Source organism: Ursus arctos, unplaced genomic scaffold (assembly GCF_023065955.2).
Source record: "Ursus arctos isolate Adak ecotype North America unplaced genomic scaffold, UrsArc2.0 scaffold_4, whole genome shotgun sequence".
Classification (NCBI taxonomy): domain Eukaryota; kingdom Metazoa; phylum Chordata; class Mammalia; order Carnivora; family Ursidae; genus Ursus; species Ursus arctos.
The window spans coordinates 88,152,673-88,173,466 of record NW_026623056.1 but is presented as its reverse complement, the minus strand read 5'-3'; the positions used below and the strand labels follow the sequence as shown (position 1 = coordinate 88,173,466).

Genomic DNA, 20,794 nt, shown 5'->3' with positions numbered 1-20,794 from the left:
CAGACGGAGGAAGCTGCCGTCCCCGGGTCACAGATGCGCTCTCTGTAGCTCCGTGCTGTTAAGTCGCCAAGCAAGGCTGCGCTGAATGAATCCATTTAGCGACTGTGAGGTGGGCCCTGAGGTCACAGAAGTGAATCCGAGACGTCGCTGCCCTCCAGGAGCTTACAGTTTAATGGCCTGAGACAGACAGAAACCATGAGGTGCGACAAAGATGTACATCTATTGTAAACATCTGTATGCAACACAAAGGACACTCGCACAAAGGCCAATTCCGAGGGAAATTGTTAATACTTGTGTATAAAGATTATATTAGATCGAAACGGGATTGGGTGTGTAAACGAACTCTGTGAGCTGTACAACAGGAGGGACTATGACGGGCTGTAATTCCTACTCCAACGTTACCTCGTTCACGTTGACAATAAGCCTGTACATTTCTCTCTTTCTCAAGTAAAAGCAAGTCACGCTTACCAGCTGCCTAGAAATTTAGTTTCATGCTCCTCAGTTTGTTCAAACATAAATATGAAAACTCACTTATTATATCATAAACGCATTTCTTACCAATTAATATTGCCTAAAAGGAAAGGAAATACTTCACTGTATTTCCTAAAGGGAAGAAAGAAAGTTGCTCAAAGTGACAAATACGATTCTAGGGGAAAACAGAATGCAGATAACTATATCCATATGTGCTCAGTGATTTTCCTGAGAAAGCTGGATCTTCTTGAAGCTTTAGAGCCCAGCTCCCATAGATGATGTTTATGAGCATTGGTGGCTGAATTTCGATGAGATGACATTCAGAGAGATGGAATTTTTTTACAATAATGACGTACGATTAGCAGGTAGATCGAATCCTCGGGTCATCTTGCGAGAGGTCCTGATTGTCTCAGTGCATGGCCCAGAGTCACGAGTCAATAAATGTTTGGTAAGTGAATTAATGAGTTCATAGATGGATAGACTGAATATTAAAAATAAGTGTGGCCAGAGTCTGAAGATGAGTTTGAACTTTGGCACGCGTTCCTTGGCTTCTGTGACTGAAACCGTTCTTCTTAGAAATGCGTGTGCGGTGGAAACTGGCAGGGGGCCCTCAGTGGTCCCTTCAGTTCCATGGCGGCCTTGGGTTTGCGTTCTGGTTGGACAAGGGCCGGAGGCCTTGCCTTCCAGTCACGTTTTCAGAGTGAGCACACTGCTTTGGCTGAGAGAGCATGTTTATTTGGGGTGGCTTGATGGGGTGTTAGGTGAACCGAAGATCCCCGCCATCCCCCAAGACTCCCCTTGGGTGGCAGTTGCCAAAGGGGAATTCAGAATGTTCCATTCTTGCCTCTATCATGACATTCTTTTTCAGCATCATTAACTGCGCTCAGTAGGGCATCCGGATCTCCACAGTCATTCCAACGGTCCTTGTCAAGGAAGAGATCTTTAGGAACCAAGGATGGTGCTAAAGGACTTTGGGAAATCTTTGTCTCAAGTTTAATTTTTGTTGTTAGAAAACAATGAAGCTGACCGTGTCTATTCCGTGTTAACCCCAGTTTCCCGCTCCGCATCCAGAGAAGCACACGTTTTCCCTTTGCATCGAGCTGCACAGAAGCTCAGCAGGCCCTACGGCAGCCCCGCAGGAGAGAGCAAGAAGCCAGGCAGGGCCATGCCAGTCGGGAGATAAGAACTATCGATTGACTGACCTGGGCAATGAGGAAGGTGCAGAACTGCATGAACCACAAATCTCACTTCCCTGGCTCTCCACCACAGGCCTTTTCCTGGAAGCACTGATAAGTCCTGACGTGGATTGAGCAGTGTCACCTTTTCCCCCATTGGCTGATGGCCAGTGAATGCTTTCAGAAGGCAGGAAGCTGGAGGGAGAAAGACAAAGGCTCGAGTGACTCCTGGAGTGGGTAACAGGCCACGGCCTGAATGACCCCGAGCTGGGTGTGCATGGAGCCCGTGTGCATGGATTACACATGGGTGACAGGTCTAGGTAGCCCTGCACACACTGCCAGCGTGCTTGTGCGTGCTGCTAATGTGGCTCGCTTCTCCCTCCGATGCCAGGAAAGGATGCATTTTGTTTTGGTATGCAGACTCTCCTTGGAATTAAGCAACAGATTGTGCAACCGGACTATGTCCTGCTTTTCTGTTGTTCGGGCGCTGAGATATAAGTACGAACTCTTGGAAACCCCAAAGTCAAGATGCAAGTTAGCAGATCCCTCTCTGGCCTCAAATCCAAGTCCTTTGGAATTGGCAATACGATGAGAACACATTGGCAATTTCAAGACCCTTTGCTGTGGGTCTGCCAGGTTTCCCACAGACTTCCTCCTGACCTCCCTCCTCTCCTCCTCCATCGCCACCAGCATACCTGCCTCCACTGCACCTAACTTGCTAGCATCATGCATTTGTTCCTTGGAAATGTGCTTCTGATTTCAGATTTCAGTCTCTGGCTCCTTTTTGGGAAACTGGTAATGTATAGAAGTCCTGGGGCCAGGTAGGAGGGAAGAGATTGCGTTAGGGGCAACAGGGCAAGACACCAGCTCGTTCCCTCCCCTGAACGTACATACTCCCTCGGAAGCGTTAACAGCATAAGCTTTGACATTGGTGCATCTCTTGGTTATGGCTTTTGTGGTGCGCTGGATCTCTCTCTGAAATTCAAGGTGGCACCTCATCCAGCTAAGAGCAGGGTCCTTAACTCGGTGGCTGGAATCCCAAGAACAGGGTCCTGATTTTCAGCAGCACATGCACATGTTTCTTGAATCAGTAGAAAAGGAGGGTTTTTCTGGAAAGTCAAATGATGTTGGCCATCCGTTGCCGAGTTAACCTGCCTCTCCTGGTTGATTGGGAATGACTTTCATTGCTCAGGTCGCTCGCAAGTGAATGCAAGAGCAGTCATTAAGAAAAGCAAGCTCAAGGCCCCTCTTTGCAGGAGAACTTAAGGGTTTCTAGGGTCCTGGTGACACATTGGGAAGCTGGTATTTATTTTGGGACGGCAGGGTGACACAGTGTGATTATTGTTCCTGTAAAGGAGCACTGCCTTTCAGTGCATACATGACCTCATGATTTGTTGTGAGTTGTCCCACCTTCAGAAGAGACCATAGACCCAAACCAATGAAATTTACTGTCCGTGAAGTTGGTAAATACAAGTCATGGCTCAGATATGTGAGTTGATTCTCCATAGACCCTGTGCCTGTTTGGGTGGTCAGTGCCATTTTATCATAGAATTGCCCATCCTTAGATAGAATTTTCCAAACTTGGCTTTCTTTAAATTGATGGCTTTTATTTTTGCTTCCAACACATATCCCTTCCCACTGGGCAGTGGGTCTTCAAGGACTGTGAGCTCATGAGAGGCCATCTTAGGAAATTAAACCGCTCCTCTAACGTGGAACAAATGAATTACATTCTAAAATTCATCTAAGTCATAATCAAGCGTGTGCCTCACCGAAAGAGGAGGGATATAATCCCAAACTAGATGAGGTGATTAATATCGTGGATGGAAAGGCTGTGAGACAGTGGCAACCAGGATGGAGAAGTTATGGAAACATGGAAGTAAGAAGCCCATGTTTTGTGCAGAATGGCCCATCCAGGGCCTTCAGAAATGAGGACTGTGGATCCAATCTGAGTTTCTACAGCCTGCCCACCGCACGTCATCCTGGGCCTTCTCCAGCTCACAGGGGATGGGCCTACTGGTCTGACTTTTGTGCTTTTTGTCACGGGTTCCCCACCTGAAAACAGTCCTCGCCATCTCAACCTGTCCAGTCCCACCATTCTTCAAGGCCCATGAACACCAATTCCTTCCTCCCTTTCTCCCTCCTCCCTCCTTCCTCCACCATCCACAAACCAGCACCACACTTAGCACCCACATGCTAGGAATTTACACGGTGGGTAATCACCACGGGTCCACCGCGTGCAGGCACTTTTACAGGCATGGGTGAGAGAAGTCACCGAAAGAAGGAAATCCCTGCTCTAATGGAGCCTGCATTTGCCCAGTCCTGACAAATCTGCTCTTCTTTTCTCTCCAGGTATTTTGTCCCTCTATTCCAGTAATTACGGTCTGTCTAGAATAATCGACTTTGAGGACAATCCAGCTTTCTGTCACCACCACCAGTGCCTATTAGGTTGGTGCTAGTGGGTGCCCAACCACTGGTTATTTGAATTGAATGCCTTTGAGAATCTGTTTTAGTTTTATTTTATTTTATTTTATTTTATTTTATTTTATTTTATTTTATTTTATTTTATTGAGAATCCGCTTTAAAATGAGACATGACGTGCAGTCTTCAGCAAGGAAATAAACAGGGTGGATCTTCCAATGTTCAAGTATTTAAGAGAGGAGTTTAGAACTTAAAATATCCTGGTCATTAAAAAAAAAAAAAAAAAGAATGGTCCTTAGCATTCATCGGAGAGTGCATTTCCCAGTCCAGAGATGCATCAAGTGTACCAAGAAGGACGCACTAGGAGATGGGCAGGGCGTCTGTGCCTGGGTTCTGCAGGCCCATGGCCCCAGGACCACTTTCTCAAGTTGGCTCTGCCCCAAAACCACAGCCAGCTTGGCAGTGGGTAGGGGGTCTACAGCTCTGCTCATTTCCTGCTGTTCTGTGGTCCCTCAACAGACCTCCTCCCATTTTGCCAAAAGACACAGTGCTTTCTAGAACTCTCGGCTGGAAACAGATGTGGGTAGGTAGTTTGTAGCAAGGAGGGGATGGGCAGCCAGCATCTTTAGTAGATTCTGTCCAGTGTTGGAGAGTCCGGGGGGGCCAGCGCTCAGCAGGTGGGACGCATGAAAATGCCCGTCTCCCCGACTCTTGGTTTTTGAAGTGTGTCAGTTCCAAATTTAACACATCACTAACGGTGCTATCTTCAGAGACTCAAGATTGGCTTTTTTTTTTTTAAATAAAAATAAGAACTCCCTTTTGTCAACTTATGGGAATGGCCAACAGGCTTCATTTTTTGTAGCATTTAGCAACTAAAAATATTTTCTTTATAAAGTACGTTATCGCTGTAAGACTGTAGGATACTTCAGAGAAGATGGACCAGGTCCCGGTCAGTTTAAATCCCTGCAGCAATGGTCCCCAAACTTGTGGCTTCAGGACTCTTTTATACCATTAAAAATTGATGTTGCTGAGAAGCCATTGTTTTTATGGATTATATCTATTGACATTGACCAAATTAGAAACAAAAACAGATTGTTTTGAAACATTTATTTATGAATTCATTTAAAAATAACAGCAATAGACTCATTATGTGTTAATGTAAAGAACACATTTACAACGATATTTTCCAAAAACATATTTAGTGAGAGGAGCGGCATTGTTCTGTGTTTTTGCAAATCTCTTTAATGTCTGGTTTAATAGAAGACGGCTGGATTCTCGTATCCGCCTCCGTGTAGAGTCTTCTCTGCTATTGCATGTCCTGTAGCCTCTGGAGGACTTCACTGCACTCCTGTGAGAGGCTCAGAATGGAAACGGCAGATAACGTCTTCACATATTACGAAAACAACATGGAGCAGGGGATTGCCTAGAAGGGTGCTGGGACCCCAGGAGGTTCCTGGAACACACTTTGAGAACTGCTGACCTATAGGGCTGAGTCTGATACCTCACACTCTGCTAGGCAGGTGGGGACAGCAACGAACGAAACGGATATATTCTCTGCTCTCCAGGAGCTTCTAGGCTGCTACAGGCTGAATTGTGCCCCCCATATTCACATGTTAGAGTCCTAATCCCCAGAACCTCAGAACGTGACCTTATTCAGACAGCCGGCCTTCACAGTAGTTACCAAGGAAAGACGAGGTCATCGGGGTGGCCCTAATCCTATATGGCTGGTGTCCTTATAAAGAGGGGAAACTTGTCCGAGACACGGACAGGCATACACTCTGTAAAGCCACAGGGAGAAGACAGCCGAGTACAAGCCAAGGGGAGGGGCCGGGAGCAGATCCCTCCCTCACAGCCCTGGGAAGGAACCAACCTCGCTGGCAGTCTGATTTTGGACTTCTATCCTCCAGAGCTGTGAGGGAAGAAATTCTGTTGCTTAAGCCCCCTCATCTGGGATGCTTTGTTCTGAAGCCTTAAGAAACTAGTACACAGATGATATGCTAAGTTTTAACATTGGATTCAGGTTCCTTAGCAAGAGGGGCATCGTCCTTTATCAATGAGGAGGCGCATTCCTGATAAAGCTCTGAGAATTCAGGGTTCTTGATAGGCAAGCACAGTAGAAACCGTTCTTCTGACTGCCTGTGTCCTAAAGCAAGTGTATCCTTTTGTTTAAAGAGGAAATAGTTGGTCATCTGAATCCTTTCTCCAGCTCTGAAGCTTTCGCTGGGGTGTGAGGGGAGCAGATCGGAAGTGAGACCTGTCACCTGCCCTCGCCATCCAAAGCTGTCAACACCTGCACATCCCACACCGTCTGCCCCCTGGGTTAGCCCTGACTCGAGGATGGGGGAACACTTCGGTGCTGGTGTTCATTTTGACTGCCAGTGGTTGGTTTCCCTGAGGGCTCCCCTTTATAGGAGGTGGCCGGGATGGAGGGAAGCCTCACGGCCCTGTACAGCCAGTCTGAATGAAAAGCACGCATCCTGAGTTCCCAGAGTTTCTGTATGTGAGGGTGCATGGAAGTTCCCATCGCACAGGGGGCAAAAGACAGCTATCGTGTCTTATTAGGTGTGGTTCTTGGTGTAGACATGGCATGCATAATGTGTGCATTCTGATCACAATTAGTTTTAAAAATGATACAATCTAAAAGATAGAATTTTCTTTGCAGAACCCTTACAAGGTGAAAACTATTAGTACATCTCGGGAAAGAAGACATTTTCCTGGTTGCCCTTCACTCCCAGGAGACCAGGTCCTGCCCACGGCTCTGCCCATCCTCAGCCTCCCGGGATCCCGTCCTCAGCCAGGAGTCACGCTCTCCCTCCCCCTGATAGCGCTTCCTCCCTGCTGCCCCTGATCCCGGTGTCCCACCTCAAACACCGGGGCCCCCAGGAGTCCCATGGGGATCACTCCCCCATTTCCTTAAGTTTGCTCAGGCCTCGCCTCCCCCACGAGAACCTCGCTCACTGCTCTATATTAAAAACAGCAGTCTCCCCCTTTCCTCCTGGCTCTCCTCATTCCGCTCTGCTTTTTCCTTCTTTCCAGACCCCTTACCACATTTTGACCCAATTCCCAGAACTTCCTGTGCGTGTATTTCACCTTAGTAATCTTGTCCATTGGGATTTGGACTCCGAGGCTCTGGGTCAGGGCTTGGACTCGGTATACACAGCAGGGTCCCAGGGGCTGCTGATGCTGCTGGTCCTAGCGTCGGACTTTGAGCAGCAAGGTTCGAATTCACTCTACAAATAAGTACTTATTTATTTTGGATTTTATTTTATTTTATTTTAAGGATTTTATTTATTTGAGAGAGAGAGTGAGCGTGAGAGAGCACAAGCTGGGGGGAGGGGCAGAGGCAGAGGGAGAACAGACTTCCCAACATGGGGCTTGATCCCAGGACCCCTAGGATCACGACCTGAGCCAAAGGCAGACGCTTAACCAACTGAGCCACCCAGGCACCCCTTCATTTTGACTTTTAGAGTTTGTCTGTTGCCCGCACTTGAATGGGCAGCAAAGGGAAGCTGGACGTGTGGATTTGATGGCGCTGCAGAGAGTTCATTGCCCAGCAGAGCAGCGTCTGCCGAGACTGCAAGGTGTGAGCAGCCGGCGGGAGAGGAGAATCCGTTAAGGAGTTAGCAAATACGTAAATAGGGATGGCTGTGTTTTGTCACCCCCACCTGCCGAGAGCGCATGGACACACATGTACTTTTTCGCTTGGAAGCAAAAATGAAGGGTGGTGACATTAACATGAGTGAAAAGCCAGCGGACGTTAGTGAGACCCACGTGGAAGGATGAGTTCTGGTGGAGCGCGTTGTGATTGTGGGAATTCAGCGTCGGCATCAACTGCATTAGTAACAAGCCAGCCTCAGACGTCAGGGCCCATGGGAGCCTGTCTAGGCCCCCACTTGACCGGGACTTCAGAGGGGCACCCGTCTGCTCGCTCTTAGATCGGAAGCTCACGGCTTTAAGAGTCAAGGGGGACAGAAGCGGCTCCGTGACTTCCAGCTACATGGTGCTGCCTACGTCATTTTATTTTTTAAATTAATTTAAAGTGCACCTGTGCTTACGGTACTGATCAGTGCGGGTCTCCTGGGTTAGAAGACAGGGAAGGCAAATCATGTCTTGTTCCAGGTAAGTCACCTTTTTTGAGTAGACAGAGCCACGTGTGATATACACATAGGCTCGTTTGGCAAAATAGGGGGGTGAGTAACACAGAAAACCCCACCCCTCCGACAGCAGCTAGCTCTGCACTGGCCGTAGAGCGTGGCAGGCAGGTGCCCACCCCTCACCCACCCAGCAGCTATCTTTGTGCAGCGTGGGCCTGTGCAACAGGGCACATGGGCCTGAGCCCTGGAAACTTCCTCTCTTGCATGGAAAAATGGGTACACATGGACATCAGTGGTTCTCCTTTCTCCATGAGTGTTCAGTTGCAGTAAGTAAAGAGGTCCCAATTAAGAAGGCAATCCAAGAGCTGAGGTTTAGATCCTTGTGTAGGGCTCGTTAAGATTGTTAGGCCACCTGCTGTTTTGCAAGGTTTTAAAGAGCAATTTGGACTTCCTAAGTAGGCCAATTTCCAGAGGGGCTCAAGCTAGACTCTAAGAGAGCACTGTTAGTTATGATATATGTGTGTCGTTTGAAATTGTTGGACGAGTTTACAATGAAGAATTCAAAAGCATTAGGTTTTGAGATCAGCGCTCCCAGAGTTGTAAAAATCAAGTCTTGTTGGCAGCTAGCTTGTTGGTGCGTGAAGAGTGTTCCAGTGACGAGGTACTCCCCGGTGCTCCATGCCACATCAGGGGAGAAGAATGAGCTCAGCCCAGAGCACAGACAAAGGTTATGATACCCTGGCTACTTGTCTCCTTCCTGGGCAGCAACCAGGGCAGATTTATGTCCTGGAAAATCTTCTGCAAAGCACAGGCTTCGCCCCCGGCCCCGGGGAGGGCAGCGTCATCACTCATAGAGCCGAAGCAGGAGTTTGGCAGGGAGGGGATCCTCACAGTGGGGGAGCGCTTGGCTCCTTTCACAGTGGGAGTCGGTGTCCAAGAGAGAGAAAGTGTCCATGTTTGCCTCTGCTTTATATGGTATGCGGGCTGTGCCAACAATTATTCGGGGGTGGGGATGGAAAGGAAAGAAAGGAGGTCTCTGGACCTTGTGAATCGTGGGGTCTTCATATACCTGTGCTCCCTCCCTCACCCGATCGTCCTGGCTTCTGCAGACTTTGGTCAGCAGAACCCTACTTTATTATTACTTCTGTACCTTATGGGCCAAACAGCCCCAAGTTCCCATGCAGGAGATTAGGTCCTAACCACACCTGAAGACATGAAATGAGCTCTATGCTCTCATGGTAAGCAAGGAAGAAGGTAGCCACGGGACATGGGAAATTAAAATCGGGGACAGCGTGGACAGAGCCTACAGTTAACCTCTACCTTGAACTTGTTAAACCTTTCTGGCAACCGCAGCACCGGGGAGATAAATGGGCCACCCCCCACGTCTCCCCCACGGCCAGGTCTCCACATCTGCTCGGAGACAGAGAAGGTCGGGGCTTACAGTTTGGCCCTGGCAGGAAGAGAATGTCACTAATTAAATAACTTTCATTTTGGTGCAAGAAGGGACCTTAGGAAACCTCAGAAGAGCAGACCCTTGTTTCGGAGATAAGGAGTCAGGGCCCCAGGCCTGAGCAGCGCTGAGGGAGCACCTGCGTCTGGAACCAGTGACCCGGTGGTCTTGCTGCTGCTTTTATGCCCCCATATGCCCCTCCTGACACCTGCATGTCGAATCTGCCCTCGCACACCCATTTGGTGTGGTGCACCAATGGAACGGCATCCATTCAGGTTTTAAAGTAAGGCTGCCGTACTGCTCCTTTTTATGGGGAGTTTGGATTGGGAGCTTGAAGGCACGAGAGCGAAGCCTGATGAAAATGAGCTGAGCTAGCAGCGCTGTGGGCGGAGGCCGGGACATCTGCTGCTCCTATCTTGTGCTTGCCAGGGTTTTCCATTGTGCCAGAAGTTTCTCATGAATAAAATTCTTGGAATTTTATCGAAAACAATGAGTCCATGTGTCAGAGATTCATGGATGAGACCAATTCCAGATGTGCAGTGTATTGTATTTTTAGCATACGCATGTGTGTTTTGAAAAGGCCAAGCATAATGCAGCCTGTTTTCACGGAGCTCCTTCTGAAGATGAGAAGGATGGTAGGCCATCCCGCCCTTTGTGTGCAGAAATGGACTGTTCCAACAGAGGACAAATGCAAAAGACTCTGCCGCCCTCTGGGCCTGGGGTGCTGTTCTGAGGCTCCTCTGTGCCTCTTGAAGCCTGAGTCACCTGCATTCCAACCTGGCAAATAAGCTTCAAAAATCAGGATAGCTTGGTCCCATTGAGTTTCTTAACCAAGCTGCTGTAGAAACACATCCCTGTACAAGTTTATTAAAAACCCATGAGGTTTTAGGGAAAGTTGAAATAGAAAGCATCAGGGATCCCACATGCTGGAAGAGAGCACATTTTTGGGAGTGAGAGGAACATCAACTGTATGCCATGGGCTCTTCTAGGGAAAGAAATAGGGGTTATGTTATAAGAACATGGTATCTCCATCCATCATCCCTCCCTCCCTCCATTTACTCATACGGAGAATACCAACAGCATGCCAAGGGATCTGCCAGCAGTTAAAGGTACAGTTTTGACTAGAGGATCCAGATCATTTCTCACATGAAACTTACATTCAATTGATATCATACAAACTAATGTAGAATTACAACCAAAAACCCAACAAGCACTGATCGGGAACGACAATAAAAGCCGAGGCGGTCGCTTATTCTCTGCCCCATATAGATAAAGGTACTTGGCTTTTAATGTAGTGCTTACAAAGGTAGGTGACTAATTGCACATACGAGAATCATACTTTTCTGGCATCTGCGTCCTACACATCAACATGACTAGAAATGGATAGTCCAAACCACTGCTTGAACCATGTGAAGAATTCAGGTCAGGTACATTGACTTTCTGTAATGTGATAATAATTGAAATACAACATTAAGGTTTAAAAAACCTTTTACATATGCTGGCTCATTTGGTCCATTTAACATCCCTGGTTGGGAGCTGGGCAGCTGTTACCAATGCTGTCTTTGTAGTTGAAGAAATTGAGACTCCATCAAGGGTAAGGCCGCTCTCTTTGCACTTGGCTATGCAAGTATGCAAGATCCCCAGTGCACGTGGGGTGTTATTGCAGAGTGGACTCTGATTCAGCAGCGCTGGGGACCAGAATCTGCATCTCCAACAAGCTCCCAGCAAGCTCCTTCTGGGACTTGGAGCAGAAAGAGGTCCCCAAATTTCCCAAGGTGGCACAGGGCGCAAGGGCAGAATCCGGCTTCAAACTCAGGTCTTCTGACCCCAGATCCAATGCCCTTATGCTCTACCATGTTGTTTCCTGCATCGTGGTTGTCTCCATGCTTATCCCAAATTTGGTTATAAAAAGTGAAAAGAGGGGCGCCTGAGTGGCTCAGTTGGTTAAGCGTCCGACTTTTGATTTCGGCTCAGGTCATGATCTCACAGGTCGTGGGATTGAAAATGACATCAGGCTCTGTGCCCGGCGGAGAGTCTGCTTCTCTCCTTCTCTCTCTCCCTCTGTCCCTCCTCTCTCTCTCAAATAAATAGACAAATCTTTTAAAAAATCTTTAAAAAGCGAAAAGACAACATTTCATCTCAAATGAATTACTTAGAAATACAAACTGGATAAAAAGAAGATGAAGTCTTTGACGAATCACCTCTGGGTGTTCTCTGATGGCGGTGATTTGGAAAACACAACCAAACGTGGAGCTCCAGGCCCCACAGAGCCAAGGGTGCAGGAGGGTCTATGGGGAGGGGGCAGTGGTTGTGTTGTTGCGTTTCCTCCCACCTCAAACTTACAAACAGAATGCTTCCACACATGTTTTCACACTTTTTGTTCATCTCTAAAGAAGGAAAGAAGCCTGGGGGGGGGGGGGAGAAATACATTTCTTTGTAGGAGAACAAAGAAGCTATTAACATCACTTACATATTGTTACTTTAGTTTTTTTAAATCTTTTTATTGAGGCTTGATTGACATGCAAAAAGCCGTATGTATTTAATGTTTACAACTTCATGAGGCTGAGATGACATCCACCCATGAAACCACCACGGCGATCCAGGCTGTAAACACGTCCATCACCTCGACAAGTTTCCTTCCTCCCTCTTTATTTACTTATTTGTGTGTGTGTGATAACACTTAACACAAGACGCACCCTTGTAGCCAATGTTCAAGTCGACAGCACAGTGTGGTTCACGCCAGCCCCGAGCTGTGTGGTGGGTCTCTGGGACACACTCATCTTGCACGTCTGAAACTGTGCACCCTTTGCTTGCTGGGAGAAATAGTCTCCTTTCGCTCTCCTTTCAAATTCTCGAAAGGGCATCCTGCGTATCACCGAGCAAGTAAACAGAAGTCATTTTAAAATTATGTTTGCTGGCTTTCTAATCGCTCCAGGTTCATTGAAATCTCATTTTCGTTGTGTGAGATAGAACTACTCTTTCTTGGAAATTTTTCTGCAGAGCTCTAGGCCCCTGTGAATGCTTCTTCCTTGCTTTGGAATTCTCATCTTCCAGGAAGCCTTATTTTATTTGTATGTTCCGAGCTACATAGAGTCCCCAGTTTCTGCCTACACAGATTTAAGGCAATAGCCTGCTGCAGTCGTGTGGTCCATGAGGGTGACTATGGACATATTACCAGTGACACAGCCTCTGGATTCCTGGTCGCTGGCTGCAAAATCCAATGATCTCCTAAGTGTGGATGTCTTGTTGTGACATGATAGACATTTAGGGACCCCACTTATTGTGTTATGTCGGGGCTGTAATATGATTTCATGACTTTTATGGGTAATAGGAACATCAGCAAACATGTGGTGTTAAGAAGCTCTTTTGATGCTAGTAACACATGCACAAACGATCCTGCCCTGAAAGTGCTTGCATTTTAACAAATGCAGGAGTTGGGGGAGGAGTATCTGAGCAAAGAGAATCCCAGGGACCGCCTCGGCCTGCCCAGAGCCAAGGAGACACCTTGCGAGTGCACACCAGGGAAAGCGGACAGGAGGTCATCAGGGGGGCCAGTCTCCATCTCAGTGTTTTCCCAAGGGATATACTGAGCAGAGGGAAAGACCCTTCTAGGACGAGAAAGGAAGAAATGGGGAAAGACAGAAAGGAGAGAATTCAGGTTTTCTGCATCACCTAGGCAACATCTGTCCCAGTGAGAGTGCCGGACGATGGGGAATATGTGAAGGTCCTCTCAAGTGCTCTGTGCGTAACGATGATGATAGAGACGTGGATAGACGGACTGTGGACAGAGAGATGGGTGTGCATCTGTGTGTGGCAGGGTATATGCACACATCTGGATATATCTCCATATCTCTGCTCCAGCCCATGTCTCGTTCTCCTAGCACAGAGCTGGCGTTGTGTGCTGTCGTCTTGTCTGATGCTGCAGCAAGACCATACTGGAGAAGTACCCTCTTTAAAGGGACTTCATTTGCCTACACGCGTTTTTTCCTTTGAGGTTACTCCAAGATTTTTTATATTTTTTTGAAGGACTGAAATAGCAACGTGTTAAATGAGAAAAACGTGCCACAAAGCTAGATGCTGCATTTAATCTACGATTTTAATGTTTCCCGCACTGAAGGGTTAAAAAGAAAAGACTACCAAGAAAGGGCAACCGTGAATCACCTTGACAAGTCTCATGTAACTTAACAATTGACTTTTTTTGTCTCGTAATGAAAAGACACACTGGTCAGATGAGGTTTCTTATTACGTGAGATGTTGGCTTTATCTGAATGCAAAAGCACACACGTGTAGGATAGAAATTCCTGAGCAGCTGGTGTGTGGTTGTTGGGTGAACGGTGGGGGGTGGAGGTATCCCCTACGTGCACTGTCTGTTCTGTTTGTGTTGCTTTTTTCTCTCCCAAATGTGAGTAGGAGGTGACTTTCCAGGAGCATCCACTGCATAGGGTCTGTCTCGAAGGGAAGCTACAAACAATTGAGCTTGAGACAACCTAATCAATAGTTTTCCAATACCATTAGGTCTGCAGACGTCCATTTAAGGCCACCAAGGGGCATTGGGTCCAGCATATTTATAAATGGTGCTCCCACCTGCCCTATTTTCCCCGTGTATTATTCGCTGAGGGAAGTCTGGCATCCAGCCACGATGAATGCATCCCAATACGCGACCATCAGTTTGAGTCTGAATAATCTGGTTGACCAAAGAAAAGAACAGCTATGTTGATTATGTAAGAAATACCGAACGTATCTAGGGCCTGATGGCTGTGTAGCTTTTAAGTTCATGGGAGAGTCTGTTGGACTTAGAGGGTTCATTTCCATCTTCTGCTGATACTTCAATTCTGTCCTAAATCCTGGGATTCTGGGCATTTATTGCCTCACCCCCTCCCATCTCTTCCTTCTACACCCTCTCTTTCTAGAAGGTTCCCTCTCTTATCTATGATAACAGCTCTGCTCTTTCCATGGCCCTGACAAGACCGGGTCGGGAAGCACTCTGTACGTGACCTCCATTAGACCTCTCCTTCCTTCTCATAAGGTCCAGGCAGCGGTGAGGGTGCAGCCTTAGGACACAGGGCCCTGGACCCTGCTTCTGTCTGGTCTGCACTACTGACCTCACTCTTCTTCTCAATCCCGCTTTCTCATCCAGGAAAGACGACTGACTTTACGGGACTATTGTCAGAACCGAATGACCATTTTTCATAGATTTCAGATGCCACTGGTTATAAAATGAACCACTATCTCATCTGCCAGCGAGGAGGAAGACGTGCTGCCCATGAACTATGGCGCGCCACGTACTGTAAGATGTATCCAGATTTCAGAGCCGGGAAACTGAAAAATGGCGTATCTGAAAGTCAGTGACGTAGGCTTTAAACAGATAGTAATCAGAAGGGGGAATGAAGCATGAGAGACTATGGACTCTGAGAAACAAACTGAGGGCTTCAGAGGGGAGAGGGTGGGGGAATGGGATAGACCGGTGATGGGTAGTAAGGAGGGCACGTATTGCATGGTGCACTGGGTGTTATACGCAACTAATGAATCATCGAACTTTACATCAGAAACCAGGGATGTACTGTATGGTGACTAATATAATATAATAAAAAAACATAAAAAAAAAAAAGATATGCATGCAAAGTGCTTCATGAACAGGGCAACCCGGGTATTCTGTGATGGATCAGCTGTTTGTGAGTCCAGAGAAAGTGGCGAAAAGATCTCTTACTCCTGGCAGGGGTGGAGTTACGTGATGCGCAAATTCTCCTTGGCTCTGTGTGGGAGAAGTTGAAGGACGAGCTTTGTGTTGGGTTGTAATGGGCTGAGAAGCCCCGTGGAAGAGGCAGGCTCCTGATTTTAGATGACACGGGCTCTCTGGATCGGACACTATGTTGTGACAGCGGCGACGTCTTTAAGAATGTTTTCTAGAGCACGACCATCATGTTACTCAGCGTGCTCGCTCCATTTAGTCTTTCCACTTGTTTTTCCGAACTATCGGAGGCACATGACCCTTGAGGAAGCTGGAGATGGGTTTGGGAATCCAGTTCTGTGGACGTTGAGTTCCGGCTGTCTTCTGGGTTTTTGAAAACCATGGAAGGACCGTGTCCCTCCGTGGGCTTCACTGGGCTCCAGCCATGAAAGAGAGCTGCTCATTCTGGGACTCACTTCCACGTCAAGCCCAGATTTCAGGGAAATCCAAGTACTAGGGGTTCTCTGGATTAGCAATATAGAACTTTTAACCATGGGGGTCACAAATCTGAAGCAAATAGGAGCCCAGACCCCGTTTTCTAATTCTTGTACTGGAACTATAGGAGCCTCTCACAAATATTCATCTGTTACAGAAAGGAATTCATCTGCTTCAGGATCCCTGACGTCTTTTGCCGAAAATGTCAGTGCCTTTACAAGGTGCATTCGACTTTTTATTACTGTCTTTTTAATCTCAGCATTTGGATCCTTCACTGTACCCACATGTAGTTCCTTGAAAATAAATCAAATTTTAGTCTCACACTATGAAATATCATCTAATTGAGAACTCCCCCACTTTCTGGAACTATCCGTCAACGGTTGTCCCATGACCAAGATCCAAAGGAATGGGCCTTGTATGTGATTGGTGTATTCGGTATTCATATGAAATAATAAACACTCGAGTACTAACACAGCAGCACCGTTAGTTTGGGGGCAATTTGCTTAGAATTTATGTGTGTCTCACAAGTTCGTAAAAAATGACATTGGTAGTCTGCCACTTGCCACATCGGACTATCCCAACTTTCCAGGAGCTACAGAGAAAACACCCCCACACACTAGCACACACCAATCTAAAGTTCAGGTCTTTTTATAGTAACATAGAGGCAGGCATATTAAATTATGATGCCATGGTTCTGCCAGGTTTTGACTTTTTTTTGAGTTCTCTGCTATAAAGCAACCAAAGCAGTTTCCCCAGCCCCGCGCGGGGCCGAAGGTTCTGAGAGCCTAACCTATACATGTTAACTAAGGCATCTGCCGACACCTTGGCAGGTAGGCAGGTAGGTAGGTGAGATGGCCACGGACGAGGAGGGAAGCCAGGCGGCAGGCTGGGAAGCAGGGACAGCGTCAATCAAGGCCAGAAGTCCCTTGCCGAGCTGGAGTTGAGGGATTCATGTGTTCCTGGTTACCAGCCCGTGTTCAGAGCTCCGTTCTGGTTTTAATCCTACTGGGCAGAGCCTCTCCCGCTTTGAAGTCCCAGAGCTGCCGGGGCGGGAGAATCCTATGCGATAGCCTTTGTCATTCATATCGACCCAAAGGGATGACGAAGCCCGCGTCTCATAATATAGCTAAGTCTAATGGACGGACAGATGCTGCTGGTCTGTGGCGTCTGCGGCTTGTTTTCTTAGGGAGAGCAGCAGTTAATTCTAGTGATTTTCCTGCAAAAGTAGGTCTCCGAAAATCACCCTTCGGCTTCTTTTTACTCCCCGCATTATTAAAATGGGCTACATGGGCGTGCGTGCGTGCGTGTGTGTGTGTGAGAGAGAGAGAGAGAGAATGAAAGAGAGAGAGAGATTGATTTTGTGTGTTTCCTTTTCCTGACCTGTACCTTAATTCTAGGTGTTCGGCACTCTTGGGTTAGTTATAATCACTTTGGGGCATGCTTATTATTATTTTTTTTATTGCACCATCTTTCCAGAATGTGGATTACATTTTACTCTTCTTGAGATGTTTATCCTGAAGCTCCCTCACTCTGGGCTCTTTCTCCTCTAGCGAACGAAAGCAACCTTTGATATTCTGAATCACACCACCTTTCTCATTTTTTATGCAAGGTTAACTTTGAGGAGAATTTTAAGCTATGAAGAAAAGATGTGTGTCTCCCTTATCTTTAGCTTTGTAAGTTTTTTTTTTCCCTAAATCGATCTCAATTAACTTTGATTTCTTTCTTTAGAAAACCATGTGCCGAAATAATGCTTTGCCAGATGTGAGAACGGGTTCCTCCCTCTCCAAACACACACTGGAGCCTTGTCTTAGTTCTGGGACTTCGGTCTACTTTTAAAACCTTATGCTCCATTGATTTGGTCATTGGAAGGGTTTGCAAGAATACCCTGCTTTATCTTGGAGGTCTACTACTATTTTGACGTTGTGACACTTTCTGTTGCGAAAATCTTTTTCGTTTTCACTTGTTAATTTAAAACTGGGGCTGTCCCCTACAGCTCACCTGTTTCTGCCAAGTTCTGAGATCAATCGCCCGTTTATTCATGTTTCTCTTCACAGGGAGGCGATGCGAACATGACGTAGTGTATTATCCCCCTCGGAGCCAGGGTGGGAGTCTGCGGGACCAGGCGGGGGGGAGGGGGCGGCTGTCAGCCTTGTCTCCCGTTCTGAGCGTGCGAAACCTTTCCGTCTGGCGCTGCTAGGGGCAGGGAGACTCTGTTCTGCAAACAGTATATAAGGTTTGGTTTATGTCTTTATCAAAGAGCACTCCTGCACCAGGTTTGTGCAGCGACACGGATTGCACTTTCACGCCCAGGTCTGGAAGTTTAGATTCCTGAGATTCCTTCTCTCCCCTTGTGACCGCTGGAGAGAGCCACATCTTTAAGTTGCCCTGACGCCTCCCGTGCCCCACGCTACACACTGAGATTCGGGGCTGTTGCCTTGTATTGTTGCTGTCGGCGGGTGCGGTGTTTGGTTTTGCCTTGTATTCAAAGATGTCTTAGTTTTGTGGGGTTTTTTCCTTCCTAGTGTCTGATCCTGGCTGTCTGGCTGGCACAACCTGTCCTTTTGTGTTACCGGTTCCACTGCCAGCTTACTCTTGCCCCAAGGGTCACATGCAGTGATTTGAGGGATTTTAAGCAGTTGGGGGTGGCGGGGTGTTACATATGCACAGGCACCTGGCCGTGCTCTGGGGGCCGGAGCACTGTCCTTGTGGCTCTTCCTACTCGCTGGTTCCTAGTGCAGTGCGTCTGGCCTTGAAGTTCATGTGTTTGTGACGTTAGTCCTTGGGTAGGTGAGGGGTCGGGTGGCAGAGTGCACACTGGGTTTGGAGGGATGCTTCGTGAAATTGCATGGGTTTCCTAAAGATCCTGCTACTTCTGGGTAAGGAGGCGGGAGGTCTGTATCTTAGAAAGGCTGCTTCCTAAGGCTCTGTGACTAACAGGGAGCGTCCTTATCTATTTAAATATCAACTTGAGGAAGAAGAGAGTGCTAATGTAACAATATCCCAAACCAATAAATGTAAGAAAGGCATCTTCGGAGCCCGAGGGAGTGGATGATAAAACACCAGTCGGACGTGTCCCTAATTCCACAGCTCACTTCAGGGTGAGTTCTGGACCTTTCTGGATCTCACATTTTCTCATTTGGGGGTGAGAACTGAAGTTCTCCACAGTCCCCCCAGTATCACAATTTTCTTTTCTTTTTTTTTTTTTTTAAGTATGACCTGGGCAGCATTTGCTTCTCAGGGGTTAGTAGCCACACTGAGGATGGCAAAGGGCTCAAATAAAAATGAGCTATCACACGGATTTTTTTTTTCTGTGATAGAAACCAAAATTGGATCATCTCATAGTTCTTCCGCTACACTGGTCTATCATTCAAGTCGTTGAAATTTCCACATCTAATTTGCTATTGCTGATTTGGCCGTAGAATATATAAGCGTAGCCATAGGCTAACTGTTTGTGGGACTTCGAGCCCCAGAGGAGTTAATGATCCAACATAAGGAATCTCTGTTTTCTTTCCACCAACTCATGCAAAGGACCAAAGATATGAACAGCAAATAAAGGAGAAAAAGAGCTAGTCAGGGGTCCAGATATTTTAAACATCCTGGTATTTGGAAGCATCTGGATAATTCACAGCTTTTTTTTTTTTCTGGTTCATTTATCATCCAGATGTTTGCCATCATGGAAGCATCCCTCAAAACTCTATTTCAGCTAATAACTTCGAGGAAAAAACTCGTATCTTTGTACGTTTGTCCTCCGGGCTCCATGTCCCCTTACTCTTCTTCTAAGTGCGTCTTCTTTAAAATCTCCTGGGAACGTGGCGGTTTTGCCGTCCCATTTCTTTTTTTAATCTCCGTGGCCATTCTGTGCCCTGTCTGCTTGAATTATAGATTGCATTTGTCAAATAATGACACACGCAATTGAATGTCTTCTAAGACCTTTGAAATTCCACTTCCTTGAGTTGAGATTAAAGTGGGTATTATCTGCACGGCTGCAGTCAAGCCGGGGATGCTCGGAGACCCGCAGGAAAGTTTTTGTGGGCTGGCCGGTTCCAACTGCTAGAGTCTGGAGGGAAGAAAACCAGCTACTTTTTTCTTCTCAGACGTAGACATGGATACCATGAAGGTTCCCGCAACTGTGGTCCCCAGTTAGAAATGACTCTAGAGTCAGCAGCTCTTTGAAACATGACCGTCCTTCGGCGTGTCCTGAATGTGTGTTTCTTTGGGCATTCAGGAAGCGTTATCGGTTGTGAGCGAGGACCAGTCATTGTTTGAGTGTGCCTACGGGACGCCACACCTGGCTAAGACGGACATGACCGCGTCCTCCTCCGGCGACTATGGACAGACATCCAAGATGAGCCCACGCGTCCCTCAGCAGGACTGGCTGTCTCAACCCCCAGCCAGGGTCACCATCAAGATGGAATGTAACCCTAACCAGGTGAATGGCTCCAGGTAAGGAGACCCCTGCCTCCTGTTCTCCCGGACTTCTTGTTTTCCTGTCCCCTGAGAAGGCAAAGTGGAAATTAGTCACGTTTCTCCAAAGATTGTTTCAGAAAGCAAGGCCATGGCACGGTAACATCGGGCACTGCTGAGAAAATGTGTTCTGCAGTGGTTTGCGTTGAGGATAGAGGTTGTAAAACCAGTAGTATATTTACCAAGAACTCTCTTTGAAGATGTGGTGTTCAATTCTATTTCCCAGGCACGAGGGCTCTGTGGGAGGGGGCCGTGCCCACATATGGCAGAATTCATCTCTGAGGTTTTTATTGCCTAGAAAATAATGCTGTCTTAGGTTTTTATGGAGGGAGAGTGTCAGCTAGTGGCCAAGCAGCGCAGCATATGTCCAGGCCATATGACTTGGCGGACGGGTCTGCTTCATATGGCCTCCACCCCCCACCTCTCCCTCCTCTGTCCCCTTCTCTTCATACACACTGTTTCTTCTCATCTCTACTTATACTTAAAACCCAGCTCTGATGGCCTGTATAAGTATTAACTTTCCCGAGTTTGTCACGATAATGCTGCTGTCACACAGAAG

General features: G+C 47.3%; 1 protein-coding gene across 6 annotated transcripts in view; it reads left to right on the top strand.

Annotated features, from left to right (window-relative positions):
• ERG (ETS transcription factor ERG) overlaps positions 1–20,794 on the top strand; it is a 243,123-nt gene that overhangs the window by 167,244 nt on the left and 55,085 nt on the right. For all 6 annotated transcript variants that reach the window (XM_057306539.1, XM_057306538.1, XM_026502975.4 and 3 more), the window contains one exon: positions 19,997–20,214. In XM_057306539.1, the coding sequence (XP_057162522.1) occupies positions 19,997–20,214 (218 nt within the window). The remainder of the gene's footprint in view (positions 1–19,996; positions 20,215–20,794) is intronic.